Consider the following 16,731-nt stretch of genomic DNA (forward strand, 5'->3'; position numbering starts at 1 on the left):
GAGGCAATGAAGGAGCAAACGAGCTCGCCCGAGGACTCACTTTCCAGGCAGGCTCAGGGGCTCCTTCCACAGGACACATACTATCTGAAAAAGACAGGATGTTCACCTACCGAGAAATAACTGAATACTACAGGTTAACAAGAAAAGAATACCCGGATGCCGACCGCAAACTCAGCAAAAAGGAAGAGGCAATCTGGCGAAAATTACAGGTTGGAACCTACCCAAATCCGCTACTTCTTAGTAAACTCTACCCAGGTCAATTTGAACCCAAATGCAAACATTGCGACAGCCTGGCAAGCATGGTCCACATGATATGGACGTGCCCACAGATATCCGATGGCACACATACCATAGACACATGGGAGGCTCTGATGCTCAGCTCAGACCTAGAAGGCCAACGGACAATCATCAATCAAGCTCAGGCAGCCGCCAGGTCCCAAGGGATACTGGCCGACTCCTAGCAAGGGTATTAAAAACCCAGTGATTGATACTAAATAAAAGTTTTTTCATTCATTCATTCATTCATTCTTGCCATGAATGACGATTATCTGGCCAAAAGCACACGCGAAAAAAAAAGCTGCGCTAAAAAAGATGCCCCTCTAACGAAAAAAGATACACGGAAAAAGACGCAGTTTAGGTACATTTATTGTATGCCTTAGTTCTGCAATTAGCGCAATAAATGATTATTGAGCATTTTCAGTGCATAATTGAGGAGGTAGAACGAAGCGGAGGAGCTGTTTCGTAGACATTGTTTTCTGGGGTGTACCACCGTTGTACCCTGTCATTTTATTAAGTATTTCTTTGCTACCTTCCTTAGGTGAACCTATCGTATCGTACTTGCGATTACAAGCTAGCACACACTTTCAGTACGGAAAACAAGCTAAAGAGGTTGTTTTTTCCCTCCATGGCAATCATCACATCATCTCATTTTTGCAGGTGTCATTCCACTGCATTCCTGATGGTGAAGAAGCTCGCAAGGCATGGCTGATTGCCATGAAAAGGGACCCCCCATTCAATGTCAGGACTGCCAGAGTTTGTTCGCAGCACTTTACTCAGGATGATTTCTTGAAGAACATAGCAAGTGGTCGAAGAATACTGCATGAAGGAGCTGTACCTTCGGTCTTCACATTCAGGAAGCCAAAAAAGACTAGGAAGCCCCCAAAACCCCGGACCATCCCAGTAGATCCGAAGAGGAGTCGCACTGCTGTTTCCGAGGTGGAGACACGACCACCACAACAGACCTTGGATGCTGAAGAAGACACTTCAATGAGCCTGTCACCAGCTGCTAGTGCTGAAAGCAGATACCCTGCCGAGTCAGAGAAAGATACTGAAATTCTCCGCCTTCGCCTAGAACTGCAACAAGCGCATGAAAGAAATACCAGGCTGGAGGCAAGGGTTTCTTTGCTACAAAAAAGGTGTGCGTACCTGGAAAATGCGTCAGCAGAATTCTCCGTCGAAAAATACAAAGACAGCGACGAAGATTTCCAGTTTTACACTGGGTTGCCTTGCTATGGCAAATTCAAAAAACTGCTTCAATATCTGAAGCCGCACGATGTGAGCACAGATGACGGAAGCAGTTCTAGAAGAGAGGCCGGTCGCCCCTCTGTTTTGAGTGCGGAAAACCAGCTTTTTCTGGTTCTGGTATGCCTGAGACTAGGGCTGTTTCAAAAGGATCTTGGGCATCGGTTCAATGTTCATCAGAGCACCGTGAGCAGGATCTTTAATGAATGGGTCAACCTAATGTTCCACCGTTTGGGGGACCTTCCAATGTGGCCTTCACGGCATGTAGTGGACAAACACATGCCCAAGGAGTTCATGGAAAAACACTCCCACACGAGAGTCATCATCGATGCGACTGAAATCAAGTGCGAGGTACCAAGCTCCTTTGTCTTGCAATCAGAGACGTATTCGAATTACAAGTCAGCCAACTCCTTCAAAGGCCTTGTTGGCGTGTCACCAGATGGAACCCTTACATTCGTGTCTGGACTTTTCACGGGCTGTGTCTCAGACAGGGAGCTGGTGAAATGCAGCGGGCTTCTCTCTCGGCCTTTCGACAAGGGGGATGTCGTAATGGCGGACAAAGGTTTCACCATTAAGGATCTTTTGGAGCCGATTGGCGTGCACCTCAACATGCCACCCTTCCTGAGGAATGGACAGTTTTCTGAAGACGACGTTGCAAAGACGGAAGAGATTGCCTCCCTGCGAATACATGTAGAAAGGCGGATTCAGAGAATCAAAAGCTTCCACATTTTTGACCGTCGGATTCCCATCACCATCGCACCCCTCGCAAACCAGATATGGACGGTTTGTGCACTTTTGACGAACTACCAGACACCACTGATGAAGCCGTCGTAGTGTGCTTGCAACGTCCTGAAGCATCCTTCCCTTTTTAGACCACGGCGCCGACAGAAACGAACTGACCCCACTAGTGCAAGAGCAACCAGGAGGAGGGGTGGTGTCACATCCAGGCAGGAACACCGGCTTAGAATCGTGCTGTGAAACAACAGAAACAATTTAGTTTTTCAGCAGAAAAGCTGTTTGTTTCTTTTATTTGCTCAGTTCGACATTTTTGCTTACAAAGTGGTGTAATCCTTTGAAAAATAAGCAAGCAATGATGACAACAATGTTAATGTGATGACAACAATGTGTTCTCATTATTTGCTTCAACAGTTTCGTAATTGCACCAGAGAAGATTCTGTCAAGGTCTATCCTATCTAGTCCTAAATCCTAGTTTTTAGCAGCTTTGTTTACTTCTAAGGACTGCAGGACTTATGCAGGCATCCTTGAAAACCAACTTGCACAGTACCGTCATGACGTGCTGGCCTGAAATCTGTTTTGCTATCTTGAACGTTTGCATATATCGTGCTTAAATGAAGCATTCGTTACTGCATAACTCTATGATTGGATAAACATGTACTTGGTCCATTCAATGCAGACTTGCTAGTGCCATCACAGCTGGGGTCAGAAAAATTACAAGGACGGTTAAAAAAAACTGAACGCAAGCTAGTCGCCTGGACTACTGTAACAATATGATTACAGGTTTACAGGTATTTAGTGCCCCTTTAATCAAGCAGCACCAAATGCTACCTTCAACAGAATGCAAACGAGTATAGGTTGGGTAAGCTTATACACACTTGCATTACAATTCATTTGACCACACATTAATGAAAAAACAACGAATCTGTGATGAGCTGAATAATGAACCTGTTATCGTCAACACACACACACACACAACTATACCGACAGTGAAGAAAGATACGGGACAGCATGAGTGAAATAAACGCTGTCAAGTTTGGCCTTCATGGCATCCCAGGTGTTTTGACAAAACGTCACTTTGCACACAATAATCCATGCTTCTGCGTACACTACAAAATGTGTCCACAGCAGCCCTGCGCAAAACATTTGCCCCAGAACTTGAGCATAGTACTCGCTGGACACTTTAAGATGTGGGGTGCTGTTCAAAAGTTCCACACAGAAGTCTTTGGAGGACAGCGCGTCCTGCAGTGTTGAAGCTTTCTTGGTCCAGGGGCACTTAACCTCAACTAGGCCGAAGGGAGGGTTCTCTTGGGGGTCATGTACTACCCGGTCAGGAGTCGCGCCTAGCCATGGACAGCTGGGCCTCACCATGAGCCCACATGTGTGCACAGTGACAGGACGACCGAGATGCTCCATGAGAGCCATGTAGCGTTGAACCGCCTTCGGCTCACTCGTGGTTCCATACCTGCATACATTTAGAACACACATTCACACTAGTTGTTTGAACCAGTGACAAAATGTACATCCGACGTTTTTTTTTCGTCGTCTAGTAACATAAACTTTGGGGCTTTCGTCTTGCAATATAAAAATTCCAAGTGCCTAACCAGTTCTCAGTGTAACACCAAACCCAGTTTCTTGCCACACTAAGTGTACATAATCTGCTACAAATACATTGTAAATGAAAAAGATAACACAGCCCACTTTTGCAGCATGTTATCGCACAAAGAGAACTTTTCACTTCATCAAGCAAGTTGTTATGCCGCATCGTTTAGTTGGTTTACATGCTTTTTAATATGCTGCTGCAAAACTAATGGGCGAATGTGTGTCGCCTTTTTGAAATTGTCATAGCTTTTGCTAGCATCACGACATTTAGCGTTCCAGAATCTGTGCTTTGAAATACACAAGAAAAGCACGCACGTTCAAATTATTATTGTTGTCAGAACATAGAATCCCAGTGCAAATAAACTACTTTTTGTAAGGAGGGCAGAAAGGACAACTATGAGAAAATGCACACATTTCATAGTCTCACCTTACAATGTGGTTCGAGAAACTAGTTGGCCTCATGATGTTGGCAATGCCCCGCTCTGTCCATGGCTGTTTCCTTGACAAGACCGAGCTAAACCTCGACGCTGTCAGCCGGTTGGCCCGAGCAGCCTGCCATGTGGTACTCCTGGCTTGTTGCCTGGTGTTCATCTCCGGCATGCTCGCATCCTCAGAGGAGAGCTTCAGATCCTTGATAGATAAGGACAAAAATTAAATGCTCTAAAATCAAAGTTCCAGTGTACAACATGCATGCTGTCAGTATTTTAGGTACGGATTTTGTACCCTGCATATGTGTGCTTCATACCTGCAGGACCTCATTCATGTGCCATGCTTCCACGGGGCACCGGCTCGGCTCGTTGGGCAGAAACACATATGATGGCACAAGTTCACATCGCACCGCTTGCACAGGTTGCTCCCACGGCACCAATCATTGAAACCCGGATGGAAACAATCTCATCTGGACGGCTTTTGCCGACCCATCAAATGCTCGCCCACACTGCGTATCGACAAAGCTTGCAGATGCTGCTTCCGCTAGTATGTCCGCCCAACAACTGTTTGTTTCTTCCAGGCCCTCGGCAAGCTTTATGGTTGCTACACGCTGTTGCTCCTCTCTGAGTGCTGGAACCATGAATTCCCGAGCTGTAGACTGTAGAGGGGTCAATAAGCAACCTTCACCCACTCTCCGCCAGTTTACGTTCATCACGGCTTCTGGTGCCATCCTTTTTCGAGGACGTCGCCACTGTTGAGGTAGTTCTGTTGGAGCAAGCTCATCGGGTGGCTCCTTGTAGCCCAACTCTTGCAGAGCCACAACTGTCTTTAAGACTGCCATCAGGTGGTTACAATAACCTGATGCCCAGGCCGGACAACTGCACTTAGGTGCTTCCACCTAACCTACACTTCGCAGGCCATCGTGAAGGTTAGGTTGACAGTGTACGGGTCTGCATTCTTTTTCCGGCTCCGGTAGCAGGCACAACGCACAGCAACAGCAGGACCAGCGACACTGAAACCAAACAACAGATTCGGGAAATTCAATAGAGGCACAGAAACATTACCTGTTCAAGAACTAGACTAGTGCTTACAAATAAGAGAAGGGGAGAAAGCCGTCATTTAGACCTAAATTTGAATACGGTGTGACGTGGCCTTTAATGCAGACCCTTGGGAATAAACAGGACGGCTGGTAGTTGAAGCATTTATGACGATTATAAAAATAATCCAAGATGATTTACGTAGTGTGCAACTAGAGCACCATGGTCTTTGACCATGTTAGAGACTACAGTACCTGCTCTGCATAACAAGAGAGTCCTTACACACTCCATAAGTAGTATACACGTTAACAAGCGTGGGTAAAATAAATTAACAGAGTCTTCACACAGACAAAACAAATGAAACGAGCGCCACAAGCAAAGGTGACGAAAATATGACAGCCTCTTTAATGACCCTCGCACAAACAATGCGCTTGCGCATGATGCGTTCAGGTGTGCTTTCACCCGACAGAAAGCGCAACCCGCAGTCCATAGCGTTAGTCCTATAAAAATTAATCACCAACTGTGTTCGATCGTTTGTAATCTGCACATTCATTATCGTGGCAAGAATTCCTTAGTATTTATTTTTCATTCAAAACGCTTCCATCAATCGAAAATTTACTCTGCACCGGGCTGCAGCATTGCAGTGCTATTTGATTTCTTAAAAACGGGATTTTTTTTTGCGAGCGACCCAGGATTGCTCTTACAAAAACAAGCGCAAAGTTGAATCGCGGAAGAGCGAGCATTCGTCAATGTTTTTTCGCTTTCATAAGGACGATTTACCGCACTGTTTGTTGCAAAACACGATACCCCAGCGCTACTTGAACAAACAAGAGCCGTGAGCCAAATATTTATTGCATAAAATAAGAAACGCACAAGAAGTGAAACGGAACACGCGTGTTGCGGCTGCCGGAGCGACTGATTTTTCAAAACTTCGATTTGCGTGCGGCATCATTGATGGCTCGGTAAGCTTTAGAATGTAATTCATTCTAGGCACCATTAAAGAACTTCTGCGCAAACTCAAAAGCACATACAAATAACAATAAACCAAGAGTACTTACCCGGCGCACCGTTTCGTCTTCATCGTCGGCAGGCAAACGTACGATTCGGTGGCGAACTTGTAACTGCGCTCCTGGTGCCGTTGCGATTGCGTTTTGGACGCGTAATATGTCTCCGCGAAGCCGGACGGGAACCGGGGCAACGCAGACAAGTCCACACACCATTCATCAGTCATTATGTGCGACAACACAGCACGAGACGTGAAGCGGGTCAAAAGCGACAACACGCACGCGCAGCACCTTGTCGCACACGTATTCCCGACCGGCGCTATCCTTGAACATGGCGTCGAAGCGAGGGTTCGATTCGGCTGCGACAGAGGGCAGCACTTTTGCATAAGGCCTATTGCAAAAATCAAGGCGAAGTACTTCTGGACCCGCCTTACATCCGACGTCACCCACTACGTTCGGAGTTGCCGTGACTGCCAGCGACAAAAAACGCCACCGACAAGACCCGCCGGACTTCTGCAGCCGATCGCCGTCCCATCAAGGCCTTTCCAGCAGATTGGAATGGACCTTCTAGGCCCGTTCCCTACGTCACGATCCGAGAACCAGTGGATTGTTGTAGCAACAGATAACATGACGCGCTACGCGAAGACCACCGCTCTACCGAGGGGGACTGCACAAGAAGTCGCCAAGTTTTCATTAGACAAGTTGTGCTGCGACATGGAGCCCCTGAAGTCCTCATCACGGACCGCGAAACGGCCTTTACTTCGGAGCTCATGCAAGGAATCTTACGCTACAGCAACACGGATCACCGAAGAACCACGGGCCCGAAGTCGTCCCCGTGGTTCGCTTAAAACGTTTCTACGGGCGATGACGAACTTTTATTTTTATTTTTCGGACTGTCGCTTATGTTAGCACCGGGTCTATGCACTCTTAGAGGCGGGGTAATGCCGCGAACCATGCATTCGGTTTGTTTCTTTGTGTTTTGCTTTTACCGCTCGGCTGCGCCGGTCTGTGTTATCTCTGTCCCAAGGGAAGCGCTTGTTTCATTCTTTCTTTCTGTGCCGCATGTGTTATCTGTTCTGATAGGGAGAGCGTTCCGAGCTAACGTGAACAGCCAAGAGTAATCTTTTGTGATCTACAATGTTCTGGATGTGAATCGATGGTTCCAGGAACGCTCGCGCCGAAAGATTATAGCCTGCAGAGCAGACGCCACAGCATTCAATTCTCCGACGCTCGCCGACGCACGTCACTTTGTTGACCGCTGCTTCGTCGCCTCTGTATTATTTTGAGTTGTTAGGGGAGCACAAGTTCGCTCCAATAAACTTGTTTCTCCTTCAAGACAACTGCGTCGTCCTTGGCTTCGTGACAGTATATTGCAACGTGGCAGCAGGGTGAATGAGACGAAGCATAGTTAAGGTTGTTATGACCTTCTACGGAGTGTCCGACAGCAGAGATCCCGTAATAACACGGATAGGCGGGCTAGTTGGTTTAACATCTTAACGGTAACTTTCGCGCACCTGAAACGGGGACACAGGAAAAGGTGACACGAACACAAGCGCAGGTTCGTGTAACTTTGTTTTCGTGTCACCTGTTTCTGTGTCCCCGTTTCGAGTGCGCAAAAGTTACCGTTAAGAGATCCCGTGCCCCATAGCGTGCCTCGCACATATTTGTCTTCATGATAGGTTAGACCTGCTGCGGTGTTCTTTATGTTGCCTTCGTAACATTTCCCGGCAGTTTAAATTGACCGCGAGGTCGAGGACTCGTGACGTTTATGGGTGTGCGAGACGGGGAGAGAGAAAATAATTTTTATTGAGGTAGGTATAGGTGGGGTGGTTCCTCATTTCAGGTAACCTTGTGCCGTCCTGTCTGGTCTGGCCCTCTTGAACAGCACGACTAGACCCCGAGGGAAGGCAGTATCACCCGCTGCTCCGGGGTAGGGGAAAGAAGAGGGGCAGGAAGGCCTGGGTTTTTGATGATCTCCCATATTATGTGCCGTAGAGTGGCTCGTTCACCGCAAAATTTTCATTGTGCATCGAGTTATGCGCATGAGCTCTGAGAGATGATATGAAGCAGTGTCGTACACGTTCCTCTAAAACAGGAACGAAAGCTCATTCCTCGTTCCCTCCTTATTTTGAAAGGAGTTCCCGTTACAAGTTACTTTATTGCGAAAGGAACGCGTTACAGCTCCACTTCCAACATTGGAACGTCTCGTTACACTAACGTTATATCTCATTTTTTAAATTAAAATATGACGCCCGATTCCTGAGGCCAAATAAAGTGAGAAATTTAAAACTCGCATAGAGCTACGTATCTTATAGGAATATAAACGCCGCCGGCAAAAGTTTATCTGGAGAAAAAAATAATCCAAAGAAATTGTAAGGTCCACTTATGAGATTAGCGGCCAGGTGCTCGGGCTGCGTGTGAGAACGCGCCGCTCTGTCTGGCGACGTAGCACTGCCGACACTGCGCTGCAACCACCGCTAATTCGTCGCGGCGTGCGCGGGAGACGGATTGTCTGGCCCTCCGCATTCCTCAAGGATAATCCCCCATTGAGAAGCCAGACTGCGCCGCCGGATTCCAGGAACGCCTGCCGGACCCGCTAGGATTACCGGCGTGTCTCTATTGTTGTCGCGCCCCGGTCAGAATGACGCACAGTCACGTCTTTCGCTCTCATCACTCGGGGTCGTACGCGTTTTCTGGCCCGCGGGCGGTCCGTTTACCTGAGATAGCGGCGCCTCATTGAATATTCCGTGACGTGCTGAGTGACAGCTGTCTACGTGAATTCGGGCACTCCCATACGCGTGTACGAACGCTACAGGGGCGTTCCCGAGAGAGGGTGATCTCGAGGTTTTAAAAGGCCGAACTTGGCCGTTGGAAATGGTTCTTGTCTGAGCGCTGAGCTGGCAGTTCCCGGCGAGACAAGCAGTCTAGACCGTTACGCTAGGTTGGGATTTGTGAGCCCCCTAGTCGAGGTTAAGATCGCGTCGGAGGAAAAGGGTGCAGCGCCGCACCGGGCAACTAGACGGATCTTGCGGCGAGGCAGGGTTTCGGCCGTTGTTTCTCGAGCGGTTTGTGTACGCTCCAAAAACAGGAGAGTTAGACGAAGTTGAGGAGCTCGAGTGATTTGTGCGCACTCGGAGCTAGCGTCTAGCCGAAGTTTGAAGTTTTTCTTTTTATTTCTCATGTACCCAGTTTTCATACTGTAAATAGCTGTACATAAACTTCCTTTTCACGTAATCAACTTCAACGCCTCGAGTTCGTCAATTCGACCGCCATCTCCAAGAACTTCAACACCATCGCCCAGCCAGCCTCCTGCCAAATCAACCGGAGCCCGGGCGATTCGGTTCCTGATCGACACCGGACTTCGGGGAAACAATCTTTACTGGCGCAGACGGCAGGATTTGGCAGAAGAGAATACCAGGCCACAGCCAGGGGCAGCAAGCGGACGCAAGCCCGTCTTCATCGGCACCAGCCGAGCTCTGCGGGAGTGGAGCGGCCGAGCCAGGCCAGTGCACGGGGCCAACGACGCGGCAGCTGACCACCGAAGGTGCGGGTGCGTGGGATTTCTTGCGCTTCGTTGTGGCGGTATAGGCTGACTCTGGGGTTGCATGGTAGTCACGCGGAGCATGCTGGCGAACATGGCAGAAGGAGACGGAAATGGTCAGACGCATGAGGCGCCACCTCAAGGAGGCTCGGCAGCAGGAGGTTCTCTCCAAGCGGAGTCTGAAACAATAATTATTTGACGAATTGAGTTGGCGTTTCAGGAGCGAGAGAGAAAAGAAGCGCGCGAAGCGGAGGAGCGAGAGAGAAGAGAGGCGCGAGAATTTAAGGAGCGCATGCAAAAGCTGAGGCTCGAATCTGAAGAGCGGTTGCGAAGGTATGAGTTGGAGCTGGAGCGGAGAAGGCAGACGCCCTTGCGCTCGGACACCCGCGAGCAGAAACAATGGGGAACAGACCCAGCAAGTCGTATTGCGACCGCGAAGTTGAATGGTTCCGGCCAGGGTTCGAAAGTTGAACGTTGCGATGAGAAAGTAAACAGCCGTGACTCCCTACACGAAGCTAGCATTTCCGCCGGTGTCGAACGTGTGGAGACGGACATTGGGATGAGGAGCAATGAAGTAGGCGCGGCCGGTGATACCGCAGAGCGGTGTAATGAAGCGATCCTCGAACATGACGAGCAGCCTCGCAGGCAAAGTTTGGGGATGGAGCTGCAACGCATAGGGCAGAACCCGTCGAGCGGGCCCAGTTACGCATTGACAGCAAAGTTGAATGGGGGCAGCCCGTTTTTCAACTTGAAGCCGCGCGGGAACGAGGTAAGCGGCCGTGGCTGCGCACAGGTGGCGAGCGGCTCAGCCGGGAACAGCTGCATGGAAGGGGAAGCGAGCGGGCAGTCAAAGAGTAGCCCCGTTGTCGCGGGTGTAGAGCCGCCAGCCGCTTTTGCGCCGGGCACTGCTTTAATGCATGCTGAACTTGCTGGCACGGGCAGTGCCCAAATTCTAATCGGTGGAGCGGAGGATACTGGAGTCGTGCAGGAAATTCTTGGGGCCCGCCGCGCTCCCAATTACGCTCGAGAGTTGCACGAGAAAGCGAACTCCGTGTCGGTCGTTCACGAGCTCGCCCAGAAGAGAAAGGAGATAGAAGACGAGAAAGCATGTGACGAGTCGGAGCGAAAAACAGATATTGTTGACGATCAGGCTGAGGAAAAGCAGGAGTTAAAGCCGGATAAGGGAGCTGAGAAGGTAGACTGGGTTGAACATGTCGAAAATGGAAGTGAAAGAGAGGGAGAACACGAAAACGCAGGCGTAGAGACTGCGAAACCAAGAATGAGAGCTCCTGAGGAGGTTGTGCAGGAGAGGGAAAAACCGTGGGAGGAGGCAGCTACAGTTGAAAGAGAGGAACGAGACGCAATCGGCGATCACGCGAAGCCGGTGTCTGAGATAGAGCTTCGTAGCTTTGGCGTTGGTTGCGGCCATTACCGAGATTTAGTCGGGAGCCGCGCTGGATGGGTTGACGCACTAGGTTCGGCGACCTGGCAGTGTGTCGCAGGCCCTAGTTCTGAGTTGTGCCAGGATGAGTGCGTGCTGGGACAGCCGAAAAACTGTCTTTGTCAGGGCGCTGCTCAGAATGCACCTAGCGTGCACGAGTGGTTCTTGGTAGTGACAGGTGCTTGTGAGGTTGTGGTTGTGGGGCAGTCAGTGCGCAAGCGGAAGAATGATCCCGAGAAGGTCGTCGCGTTCGCGGGCCGCAATTACGCTCCAGCATCAACACTGCGCTCACGCGGCCAGCGCGCAGCATTGCCTTACGTTGGGGCATTGGAGAGGCATGGCCACTTGGCCTATGGGACAGGAAGCGAAGTCGCATTTTGTGATACCACTCCGTCTTCCCCGAAGTTGTGTTCGCCTCATGGGGCTAAATTGTCGAGACTTGCGTTGACATTGCAACGCCGCGTGGTCTGGATCATCTGCAGAGGGGGCCGGAAGTACGCGGATGCACTCCCCTGCTTTCAGATTGTTGCTTGGGGAGGCTAGTATTGAATTGCCTCCGAGCCTTTACACCGCCACGACGGACGTGAACGTTCCCGTTCACCCGTCCTTTTTCGTTGTTGGTGGTTTGTGTGTGTGTGTGTGCCGCGGTTGTGCGCGACGAGATGCCTTGAGTGCTTTATCCGTGCACCGAATTGATCGAAACGCGCACCGAACTGAACTTTCTGTGCACCGCAAGTGAGCGAAAGCACAGCTGGACATTCTTGAAGGAACGTTATCATGCTACGCCGTCACGGAGAACATTTGCGCGCGTGCGCATAGTGGCAATGCAAACTTTCTTAACGTTTTATTTTTGTAGACTGCAAAGTTGCCCGTGTTCTTAACCAGTTCTTATTCCTTTTGTTCTTGTTGTCGAGTGCCGGAATGATTATGCGTGTTTGCGGTTATAGCGCACATCAGTGTTATAGGCTGAGTTGTCCCGTTGTTGGTGGCGTTTGCGCGCTCCGGAGACACGACCCAATTTCTTTTTACCCGCACTTAGTGTTTTTAGCAATTTTCTGGTGTGTTTCCGGTTTGCTAGAGTATTCCGTCCCTGTTGAACGGCTAGTGAATAGGTTGTGTTTGTAGATTAGGGGAGACAGAGTTCGGATCAGCTGAACTGCAGAAATAGCAGGGGCTCATTTGTGGTTATACCCAGCTCCTTCCACGTGTTTTTTTTTTGGATTGTTTGTTTATGCCGCTGTTATGGCGGAAGGAGAGATGAAACGAGTGGCCCTTTTAAATTCTTTTCGGATTGACTGAACCAAGAGGTCCAGTAACCCTCTTAAAGGGGGGAGTTGTAAGGTCCACTTATGAGATTAGCGGCCAGGCGCCCGGCCTGCGCGTGAGAACGCGCCGCTCTGTCTGGCGACGTAGCACTGCTGACACTGCGCTGCAACCACCGCGAACTCGTTGCGGCGTGCGCGGGAGACGGATTGTCTGGCCCTCCGCATTCCTCAAGAATAATCCCCCATTGAGAAGGCGGACTGCGGCGCCGGATTCCGGGGAACGCCTGCCGGACCCGCTGGGATTACCGGCGTGTCTCTATTGTTGTCGCGCCCCGGTCAGCATGACGCACAGGCGCGTCTTTCGCTTCGCACTCATCCCTCGGGGTCGTACGCGTTTTCTGGCCGCGGGCGGTCCGTTTACCTGAGATAGCGGTGCCTCATTGAATATTCCGTGACGTGCTGAGTGAGAGCTGTCTACGTGAATTCGGGCACTCCCATACGCGTTTACGAACGCTACAGGGGCGTTCCCGAGAGAGGGTGATCTCGAGGTTTTAAAAGGCCGAACTTGGCCGTTGGAAATGGTTCTTGTCTGAGCGCTGAGCTGGCAGTTCCCGGTGAGACAAGCAGTCTAGACCGTTACGCTAGGTTGGGATTTGTGAGCCCCCTAGTCGAGGTTAAGATCGCGTCGGAGGTTAAGGGTGCAGCGCCGCACCGGGCATCTAGACGGATCTTGCGGCGAGACAGGGTCTCGGCCGTTGTTTCTCGAGCGGTTTGTGTACACTCCGAGAATAGGAGAGTTAGACGAAGTTGAGGAGCTCGAGTGATTTGTGCGCACTCGGAGCTAGCGTCTAGCCGAAGTTTAAAGTTTGTCTTTTTATTTCTCATGTACCCAGTTTTCATACTGTAAATAGCTGTACATAAACTTCCGTTCAACATAATCAACTTCAACGCCTCGAGTTCGTCAATTCGACCGCCATCTCCAAGAACTTCAACACCATCGCCTAGCCAGCCTCCTGCCAAATCAACCGGAGCCCGGGCGATTGGGTTCCTGATCGACAACGGACTTCGGGGAAACGATCTTTACTGGCGCAGACGGCAGGATTTGGCAGAAGAGAACACCAGGCCACAGCCAGGGGCAGCAAGCGGACGCAAGCCCGTCTTCATCGGCACCAGCCGAGCTCTGCGGGAGTGGAGCGGCCGAGCCAGGCCAGTGCACGGGGCCAACGACGCGGCAGCTGACCACCGAAGGTGCGGGTGAGTGGGATTTCTTGCGCTTCGTTGTGGCGGTGTAGGCTGAGTCTGGGGTTGCATGGTAGTCACGCGGAGCATGCTGGCGAACATGGCAGAAGGAGACGGAAATGGTCAGACGCATGAGGCGCCACCTCAAGGAGGCTCGGCAGCAGGAGGTTCTCTCCAAGCGGAGTCTGAAACAATATTTATTTGACGAATGGAGTTGGCGTTTCAGGAGCGAGAGAGAAAAGAAGCGCGCGAAGGGGAGGAGCGAGAGAGAAGAGAGGCGCGAGAATTTAAGCAGCGCATGCAAAAGCTGAGGCTCGAATCTGAAGAGCGGTTGCGAAGGTATGAGTTGGAGCTGGAGCGGAGAAGGCAGACGCGCTTGCGCTCGGACACCCGCGAGCAGAAACAATGGGGCACAGACCCAGCAAGTCGTATTGCGACCGCGAAGTTGAATGGTTCCGGCCAGGGTTCGGAACTTGAACGTTGCGATGAGAAAGTAAACAGCCGTGACTCCCTACACGAAGCTAGCATTTCCGCCGGTGTCGAACGCGTGGAGACGGACATTGGGATGAGGAGCGACGAAGTAGGCGCACCCGGTGATAACGCAGAGCGGTGTAATGAAGGGATGCTCGAACATGACGAGCAGCCTCGCAGGAAAAGTTTGGGGATTGAGCTGCAGCGCATAGGGCAGAACCCGTCGAGCGGGCCCAGTTACGCATTGACAGCAAAGTTGAATGGGGCAGCCCGTTTTTCAACTTGAAGCCGCGGGAGAACGAGGTAAGTGGCCGTGGCTGCGCACAGGTGGCGAGCGGCTCAGCCGGAAACAGCTGCATGGAAGGGGAAGCGAGCGCGGAGTCAAAGGGTAGCCCCGTTGTCGCGGGTGTAGAGCCGCCAGCCGCTTTTGCACCGGGCACTGCGTTAATGCATGCTGAACTTGCTGGCACGGGCAGTGCCCAAATTCTAATCGGTGGAGCGGAGGATACTGGAGTCGTGCAGGAAAGTCTTGGGGCCCGCCGCGCTCCCAATTACGCTCGAGAGTTGCACGAGAAAGCGAACTCCGTGTCGGGCGTTCAGGAGCTCGCCAAGAAGAGAAAGGAGATAGAAGACGACAAAGCATGTGACGAGTCGGAGCGAAAAACAGATGGAGTTGACGATCAGGTTGAGGAAAAGCAGGAGTTAAAGCCGGATAAGGGAGCTGAGAAGGTAGACTGGGTTGAACATGTCGAAATTGGAAGTGAAAGAGAGGGAGAACACGAAAACGCAGGCGTAGAGACTGCGAAACCAAGAATGAGAGCTCCTGAGGAGGTTGTAGAGGAGAGGGAAAAACCGTGGGAGGAGGCAGCTACAGTTGAAAGAGAGGAACGAGACGCAATCGGCGATCTCGCGAAACCGGTGTCTGAGATAGAGCTTCGTAGCTTTAGCGTTGGTTGCGGCCATTACCGAGATTTAGTCGGGAGCCGAGCTGGATGGGTTGACGCACTAAGTTCTGCGACCTTGCAGTGTGTCGCAGGCCCTAGTTCTGAGTTGTGCCAGGATGAGTGCGTGCTGGGACAGCCGAAAAACTGTTTTTGTCAGGCCGCTGCTCAGAATGCACCTAGCGTGCACGAGTGGTTCTTGGTAGTGACAGGTGCTTGTGAGGTTGTGGTTGTGGGGCAGTCAGTGCGCAAGCGGAAGAATGATCCCGAGAAGGTCGTCGCGTTCGCGGGCCGCCATTACGCTCCAGCATCAACACTGCGCTCACGCGGCCAGCGCGCAGCATTGCCTTACGTTGGGGCATTGGAGAGGCATGGCCACTTGGCCTATGGGACAGGAAGCGAAGTCACATTTTGTGATACCACTCCGTCTTCCCCGAAGTTGTGTTCGCCTCATGGGGCTAAATTGTCGAGACTTGCGTTGACATTGCAACGCCGCGTGGTCTGGATCATCTGCAGAGGGGGCCGGAAGTACGCGGATGCACTCCCTGCTTTCAGATTGTTGCTTGGGGAGGCTAGTATTGAATTGCCTCCGAGCCTTAACACCGCCACTACGGACGTGAACGTTCCGTTCACCCGTCTTTTTCGTTGGTGGTGGTGTGTGTGTGTGTGTGTGCCGCGGTTGTGCGCGACGAGATGCCTTGAGTGCTCAATCCGTGCACCGAATTGATCGAAATGCGCACCGAGCTGGACATTCTTGAAGGAACATTATCATGCTACGCCGTCACGGAGAACATTTGCGCGCGTGCGCATAGTGGCAATGCAAACTTTCTTAACGTTTTATTTTTGTTGACTGCAAAGTTGCCCGTGTTCTTAACCAGTTCTTATTCCTTTTGTTCTTGTTGTCGAGTGCCGGAATGATTATGCGTGTTTGCGGTTATAGCGCGCATCAGTGTTATAGGCTGAGTTGTCCCGTTGTTGGTGGCGTTTGCGCGCTCCGGAGACACGACCCAATTTCTTTTTACCCGCACTTAGTGTTTTTAGCAATTTTCTGGTGTGTTTCCGGTTTGCTAGAGTATTCCGTCCCAGTTGAACGGCTAGTGAATAGGTTGTGTTTGTAGATTAGGGGAGACAGAGTTCGGATCAGCTGAACTGCAGAACTAGCAGGGGGCTCATTTGTGGTTATACCCAGCTCCTTCCACGTGTTTTTTTTTTTTGTTTGTGTGTTTATGCCGCTGTTATTGCGGAAGGAGAGATGAAACGAGTGGCTCTTTTAAATTATTTTCGGATTGACTGAACCAAGAGGTCCAGTAACCCTCTTAAAGGGGGGAGTTGTAAGGTCCACTTATGAGATTAGCGGCCAGGTGCCCGGGCTGCGTGTGAGAACGCGCCGCTCTGTCTGGCGACGTAGCACTGCCGACACTGCGCTGCAACCACCGCTAATTCGTCGCGGCGTGCGCGGGAGACGGATTGTCTGGCCCTCCGCATTCCTCAAGAATAATCCCCCA

General features: G+C 51.0%; 1 protein-coding gene across 1 annotated transcript; it reads left to right on the forward strand.

Moving 5' to 3' along the window:
• Positions 1 to 787: 787 nt before the first annotated feature.
• Positions 788 to 2,355, forward strand: LOC144180207 (uncharacterized). Its single transcript, XM_077708589.1, has one exon. It carries the CDS (start codon positions 994 to 996, stop codon positions 2,353 to 2,355), a length of 1,362 nt encoding a protein of 453 aa, XP_077564715.1. The 5' UTR covers positions 788 to 993.
• The last annotated feature ends 14,376 nt before the right edge of the window (positions 2,356 to 16,731 follow it).

The sequence above is a fragment of the Haemaphysalis longicornis genome, unplaced genomic scaffold, assembly GCF_048455015.1.
Source record: "Haemaphysalis longicornis isolate Haplotype H1 unplaced genomic scaffold, Haemaphysalis longicornis Haplotype H1 scaffold_4, whole genome shotgun sequence".
In the NCBI taxonomy this organism is placed as follows: domain Eukaryota; kingdom Metazoa; phylum Arthropoda; class Arachnida; order Ixodida; family Ixodidae; genus Haemaphysalis; species Haemaphysalis longicornis.

Bases quoted from the DNA above. Each gene is read 5' to 3' on its own strand.
- LOC144180207 (XM_077708589.1), top strand. From the start codon at position 994: ATGAAAAGGGACCCCCCATTCAATGTCAGGACTGCCAGAGTTTGTTCG.